Raw genomic sequence first — 7500 nt, 5'->3', positions numbered from 1 at the left:
GAGAATGAGGCCTAACAGCATCAGCAACAGCAACAACAGCATCGGCTCGTGAGGTTGATGCTGCTGCGGGGCCTTCACTCATCGTTAATCGCCGCATTACGGTCGGCGGTGGTGGTGGTGGTGGTGGTGCACCGCAGGATGCTCACGCCAGGCCCACACCAGGGCGGCCATGTAGCCACCAGCGACTAACCTCCCCCCGGGGGGGCTGGGAGATCAAGGGGTATCAGGCGAACCATTTTAACGATATCCCAGTGGGATACTAAATCATTGGATTTAGAAAATTGGAATCGGAATCCGCGGCCATGGACCGATGGACGGACGGATCTCGGTGCCGCTGTGCCGATAGTGATCTCTCTCTCCCTTTTCGGGCATTGCGTTGCACCCCACAGCACAGCAACCGCAGCGACAGCCTTTTCACAGTCCTGGCCGCCATCCCCTTTGGCCAAGACGCGGCGTGCCTGGTGTGCCCGGTGTGCCCGGTGTGCGTGTGTGTGTGGCGTATGCGCCTGGAGAGGTCACAGCGAGTGGGCACCACACCGCATGCCTGTATGCTATTTGATTTCCAACCAACTGAGCAGCATAATAATGGTAACCGGCTCCCCTTGCCCCTCCCCGGCCGTGGCCTGTGGCCCATCGCAATGGTTCTGCCGGTTTGTGTTTATTAAATTTTTCGCCATTTTCGCCGGCGCCTTCCGTACGGGTCCTTTCGCTAGTTCTCTTTCGCTGGTCCGTACGCCTTCATGACCTCATTACATCCTGGGTTTTCGTTTCCGGGGGAGGGACGCTATTGCCCCGCAGGATACTAATATCGAGCCGCAATGCTCACACCGCACGCAGGAGCCGAACGATAACCATAACCTGAAAACCATGCGCGCGGTGATGTTTACGCTATCAAAATTGACGTCAATATTTTCTGCATCGCTGGTCGCCCGGATCGCGATAGCTCACGGAATGGGAAGAGCGGAGGGAATGAGGGACCACCACCACCACCAATGCCCATCCTGACCTACCAGGGGTGGGCTGTCAAACTCGATTTTCAGCTCCATTTTCACTCGACATCGCGATTATCAACATTTTATCATCCCAGGCCCATACCCGGAGAGACGCAAACTCTGCAAAAGGAGTGCGTTGTTGTGCTTTTGCCCGGGCCAGTGGCTGGAAGAAAGAAAAAAAAGTGGAAAAACAGAAGAGAGTGAGACATGGATGAGACGTGACGTGCAATGGCATACCGTTTTGTTTGTAGTAGTAATTCATAGTAGTAGTAGTAGTAGTAGTAGTAGTAGTAGCTCCTTCGTAGATTTCCCCGTTTTTCCCTCGCCTCCTTTGTAGTACTTTTGACATCTGTCATCTGTCATCTGGGGCAATCGATCGATCGATCGAATCGAGCTTCGAAGTCTAATACTAATCCATCCAACGATTTTCCCTCATCCTTCCCGGCAGAGACCACCAAGCTCATCGATATCGTACACCGGGCAGCTGAACGACGACGTGCGGTCTCCTGGTTCCGGCAGTACGCCCGGACCCCTGTCAGCGCAACCTCCTACCGGACTGGACTCTGCGGATGCTGGTAAGTCGCGATTCCGATTCCGTTTCAACAACGTCTTTCCTCGTTACTCCCTCCTCCTACGAATCATCATCGTGATCATCATCAACAGATGTAAAGTGCCAATTGGTGGTGGTCGTGGTGGTAGTGGCCCAACACCGCCTACGGTGGTCAATTGCGAACGATGGTCAATGGTACAGTAAAAGGTGCGAAAACCAACGCGGTCGTGGTCGAGAAGCGCCTGCGCCGCACACTTAACGATCGTATGATTCATGGCATGATGGTGGTCGGTCGGCCGGTTGGTCGGTCGGTCGGTCTGGCCATCGTTATCCCTCCGAGTACGAGTCACTTCCGGGTGGTCTCCTCCCGGAGGATCTCCCCCCCCATATTTTCCTATTTATGACGATCTTAAATCAAACTGATCCGTTTAATATTCATGACCGCACCGGCAACAGTGGTTGTTTGGTTTTTTTTTTTTCGTTTCGTTCGTTCGTCGTCCACGTCGTCGTCCTCGTTGTTGTTTGTCTCTGTTTCGGATTTCGGAAGCACCAAGCACTTGAATGCGCCGCGCCTGCGTAAGTACGAACCTTTCGGTCTGGTGCGAGCGAGAAATGAAGAATTAAATCCCGCAATGACAGACAGCGGCCTTAAGTGCACGTGCAGGCGAGGGAGGGTGAAAAATTAACGAGCAGACAACGAGATGAGCCACGCAATACACACACACGCACGAGGCACTAAAACACACTAATGTACGTGCGCGCGCACAAGTTCATAAAACAAAACCCAAAGCCCAAACCAAAACAATCCATTCTGACGCTTCTCGACGCGCAAACGCATATAACGACGACGAGTGACGAGCGCGGCCTACTACTACCTCCCTCCCGGTTGTCAATAGGGCAAACGGAATAAGTGTGCGAGTGAGTGAGTCGAGTGAGTGGAGTGCGAACGTCGGTTACTTGGATGCCACTCCACCACTGCACCGCTCGGGACGCGCGATGGCGTTTTAATGGATGTTACTATCAATTTTATGGGAAAGTAAAAGTGTTTTCCTTCCACTACTCCGGCCCGTGCTGGGGGGAGGGCCCCGAGGTGCGGCCGTTTTTATTGCGGCGGCCAAGAAATTAAATGTTCTCTCCTTCCCGTTCCTTCCATCCGCGACTCGCTCGCCGCTCGCTTGGTACTCCTTGGGTGAGTTGCCTATTGAAATCGGCCATAAAATGACGGGCCGGGTGGTGGTGTGTAAAATCAATTTTCTTGTGTTCTCTGTCCCGGTTCTGGCTCGTCTTTCTGCGGCCACTCCGGTTCTGGTGCGTTCTGCTTCTCGACCATCTCGAGTGATGATCGCACGCCAACCGCCGGGGGTTAAGCCGCCATTTCGAGCCGCTTCTTATTAATGGCGTGAGTTTTTCACCCTTTTTTGTGAGTGGGAGGAGGGGTGAGGGGTGTTATTCCAGGGAAACTCCACTTTTCCACTCGAGCGCTACCGAGATCCGATCCGATCATAATTCGCCTTTCCGTGAATTCGCGCATCATCATTCAACATGGCGTCCTCCCTCCCTCTTCAGAATCGTCGCCGGTCGATTGCGATTTTCGCAAATCATAACAATTCAAATTCAGTGCCAGTTTCATGCCGACTTTCTCGCCCATTCGCCCGTTCGTTGGCTCCAGCGACCGCATCCGCAAGGTCACGACGAATCCGTCGACCAAACAAAACCGCCGCGGCCATCATCGTTGTCGCCGCCATCGCGCCGAATAACTGCACAATTTGTTTCGCGTCACCTCATCGCCGTCACCGTCGTCGTCATCGTCGTCACCACCGCCGCCATGTTCCCGTACAAACGATTCACGGTCAAGGACACGGGACCAGACCAGACCCGAGACCATGGAATGGGATGTACGAAATTCGGTTAAAAATAACGATCAAACGCACGGGAAGGGGGGCTGGGGGATTCGGGAACTGCCGGTATGGAAACGGGGCGGTGGCCAGCAGTCGAACCAGCCGCCAGAGCACCAGAGAGACCGCGCCAACGGGGACCGACGGGCGGAACGAAAGATGGATGGACATTTGGTTTCCAGGAGGCGAACTGTCGACAGGGCACGGAGGAGGAGGTGAAGGAGGAGGCCCAAATGTCTCCCGCGCGTGACGATGAGGAGGGCTCGCTCTCGCCTTGTGTGTGTGTGTGTGTGTGTGTGTGTGTGTGTGGCCAACGCAAAAAAGTGGGTCTACGGTCCCGGCCTAGGAGCCGGTTTTCTGCTGAAAAGTATCTATTAATCAAGTTAAAGTGAGCGTCCGGGGGGGGGGGGGGGGGGGGGGAGAGAGTCTAGGCCAGGCCCCGGGAGGGGGGAGCGGGGGCATCAGCTGTTATAATTCAGTCGGACATGACTCGACTGTCTCATGACTTGCCTCCCGCCTTGTCCCTCCCGGACTCACGGACTTCTCCATCAATCTGTCGTCGGCGTTTACGTGCTCCGGACTTCTCCGTTCCACCTTTCCTGCCACCGAACGTGGCCTAGTGTCACGGTCTAGCGTCTCTCTCTCTTTCTCTCTCTCTCTCTCTCTCTCTCTCTCTCGCTCTCTCTCTCTCTCGCACTCTCTCTCTGTCCTGCGCTTTGTTTGCCCGTGGGTTTTTGGGGATTTTCTATGTTTTGCTCCGGCAGAATGAACGGAGAAGAAGAAAGTGACCGCCAAGCGGGGCAACCGGCGAAAACTATTGACAATTCGATCCGATCCGCGGTTCAAAGGCCCCCCTCCCGGAGGCCCCGGGGCCCCCCGATCTGGGTCGGTTGTTGTTTGTTTTGCATTGCCACGGAGTGTGCGCGTTGTGGCCTCCATCGAGCGGCAGCAGCGTCGGTGCGGTGCGGGATTGCGGAAATGGGCGGCGACGAAAATGAATTACATATTTCATCCCCGTAATTTGACCACCGCGAAGGCGAAAGTGATGGAGAAGTGGAAAAAGGGGAGGGGGGGGGGGAGTGGAACGGAGGGTGAATTCGAGACGAGACACATTACAAGTGGCCAACGATCAATCATGCGCCGCGCGGCGCGCCTAAACAATGGCGACGGCGGCGGCGGCGGACGCGACAATACTTCCTGGCCATAATTCCGTCAGTCCCGCGGTCACGGTCAAGGATGTTCGATCGTTCCCTGGTGGGATTTGTTAAAATGCAGTAAAAAAAAATAAACCCCAAGACCCCGACGCCGATTGTTGTCACCAAATAGGCATTTTGAGTTTTTTTCCTCTTCTTTTTTTCGGCCTCCTTCCTTTTTGCTACTTCGGATTCGGACACTTAAACGCCGCAGCGTGAGTAACGCTACGCTGGAGCACGTGCTGGAGAGTGAATTCAATAACTCACTCACTCACGCGCCAGTGGACAGTAGGCCATGCTGGTTGCTGCGGGTTGCTTGTGACCTGATTGTTGGTGATGGAAACGTTCACCATCCCCATGCTAATGGGGAGGATGGACGCTAATGTTCTAACGTGAGCGCACAGAGCACTGTGATGGGGTTTGCGATGCTTCTTGGGGAATAGCGGGGACGTGACTTCTCACCAAGGCACGTCACTTTTTCTCCTTCTTGAGCGTCAACTTCGATCGTGAAGTGTTTTAAGAAAGCGACGCTGAATTCGCTCCGTGGAAGTGATTTCGACTTTCCACCAACACTTCTCCCCAGAGGTGGGTTTATACATCCCCCCCTCCCCCCCTCGCGAACCCCTTCCTAGGTACGGTAACTTTACGAATAATTCAATTACTTTTCGCGTCTTTTCGCGGCGGACGCGAGGACAAACTTCTATTAGCCGCCGGCCGTCGGCACTGGCGGCACAGCAAATCCCGTTCTCCCCATTCCGAAATGTCACATCATATTTCCGGCAAAGCGGACCCCCCTCCCCAGTTCCTTCTTCGCTTATTCTTCTTCTAACACCAGCCGCCGGTTCTGGGGGCCACTCATCAACTCAACCATGATGAAAGTGCATTAGTCATGATGCACTCAACGTCGTCGTCGTCGTCGTTGTGCCCGTAGCCAGCCAGATGACGACGATGACGACGACGACAGGCATTCCTTCCTAGTTTTCGCGAGCGAGAACTTTCGAAGGCAAAACGATCGGTTGGTCGCCGGCGAGCTAAAAATGGCACCTTCCCTCCCTCCCTCCCGCCTCCGCCGTTCGCAGTCACAGTTATGAATGGAAGGAGGACGGTGGGAGAGAGACAGGCAGGCAGGGTGTAGTAGTCGGGGCGTTGCGATCATGGTGTCGCGCCGGGCTGTCGCCGAACCGGCACATCAGCGCCAGCGCCGTCCATAAATACCATTTTTCTGCATAATTTTATCTCATCGCGCCCCATTCGACGTACGAGCGAACGCTGCTCTGGCCCGTGTGCGGAGTGCGGGTGCGGAGTGCGGGTATGGGGGGGCGAGTGAAAATGAAAATTAACGGCACACCACACCACAACCCGGCTCGGCTCGGCACACATAGGCCGAGGGCCGAGATCTGAGTGCGGAGTGTGAGGATTGTTTTTTGGCTCATGGCATGTTGGTTCGGAATCACGGCTAATCCGGAGGATGCCTTGCATTTGACAGCTACTTCATCGTTCATCCATTTTGACTGCCCGACTGCGGATAGCTCGATTGTCGCGCGAGCGGAGAGATTAGAGACGTTCCTGACCAACGAACACCACGCGAGTCCCTTTTCGAGAAAGTCGAGACTTCGTCTCCAATAGCAACAGCAACAACAACCACAATGTATGGCGAAAGCCACGATTGCTTCGATTCTAGACTCCCTAACCTCACAATTCTGCCGCACCTTAACCCTAACCTCCAGGGGCGTTCCGGGCGCACAGAGAGCTAGTGACAGGATTCCAGGAATAATCCGAGTGGCAAATTACAGACACACACAATCACACGCACGGATCACGGACGCTTGGAATTCCAAGGCTTCCTGGTTCCCAGAGGGAGAGGGGGAATGCCTTACGCCATGGAGGACATTATTAGATTTGGTGGAGCTCGTGTGAAGTGCTTCAACACGTTCCCGGTGATCGGTATGTAGCCGACACACACGCACAGTAAAAATCAAAGGCCCTATCCCTCTTACACAAAAGGGACTGTCCATTTTGCACCCTCACCCCCAGAACACCTCCCTCTCACCAACTCACTCTGCTGCTGCTGCTGCTGCTGCTGCTGCTCATCATCATAAGCCATTCCATTCGGGCCATTCACCAGGTCGCCCCATACGTCAGAAGGGGGGCCCGGTCCCGGGTCCTGACCACCAAAAACCCATCATAATCATCATCGTCGTCACTCGTGTGTCCGAGGCTTTTGTGGTCGGCGGTGGATCGGACGGAACCCGCCACGACGTTCTCTCGACGCAGGTGAACGCATCATCAAACCCGGACCCTTGGTGTGGTGACCTCATGGTAAAAGGATCCACGGAATGGAGACAACCGGGGCTAGGAGGTTGCGGGAGGAACTAGAAAAACCTCCAACCCATAGGAGAGGAGAGGGACAAACAACAACAACGAAAAAAGCGGCGCACGCGGGGGGAATTGTTGGACGTTCAAATAGGCGAGTGGCAACAGATGAAAGCCAAGATGACTACAATTATCCTCCTCCTCCTCCTCCTACACCGGTAGGGTGGAGGGATGAGGCCATTTCGGTGGTTTCAAAGCCGGGATAACAGCGCGGCACACACACACACACACCAGGGAACGGTTAGGTTTTTGTGGGCTGCTAGAGCGCCCGCTGTGTCCGCAGAGAGCGAGAGACCGCGCGGACGTGGGCACGCACCACGCATGGAGAGACCGCTGGGACCGGCCACGAGACGGGCTGCTCGACAATGGCCACGGCTATTAGTTTTGATGATCTTGTATAATTGAAAAGCAATTATTCACACTCGTTTGGTCTCGCGAGCCTTGCTTCGGACCCGGGAGCGTGTGTGAGGCTCCCTCTCTCTGTCTCTCTCTTTCTG

General features: G+C 54.8%; 1 protein-coding gene across 4 annotated transcripts in view; it reads left to right on the top strand.

The window, feature by feature from the left end:
* The window catches only part of LOC125948195 (homeobox protein homothorax), a 126323-nt gene that overhangs the window by 115865 nt on the left and 2958 nt on the right, over nt 1–7500 (top strand). For all 4 annotated transcript variants that reach the window (XM_049674025.1, XM_049674026.1, XM_049674027.1 and 1 more), the window contains exon 8: nt 1441–1567. In XM_049674025.1, the coding sequence (XP_049529982.1) occupies nt 1441–1567 (127 nt within the window). The remainder of the gene's footprint in view (nt 1–1440; nt 1568–7500) is intronic.

The sequence above is a fragment of the Anopheles darlingi genome, chromosome 2 (assembly GCF_943734745.1).
Source record: "Anopheles darlingi chromosome 2, idAnoDarlMG_H_01, whole genome shotgun sequence".
Taxonomy (NCBI): domain Eukaryota; kingdom Metazoa; phylum Arthropoda; class Insecta; order Diptera; family Culicidae; genus Anopheles; species Anopheles darlingi.
The sequence above is the reverse complement of the archived record's forward strand: the minus strand, read 5'-3'. Positions and strand labels throughout refer to the sequence as shown.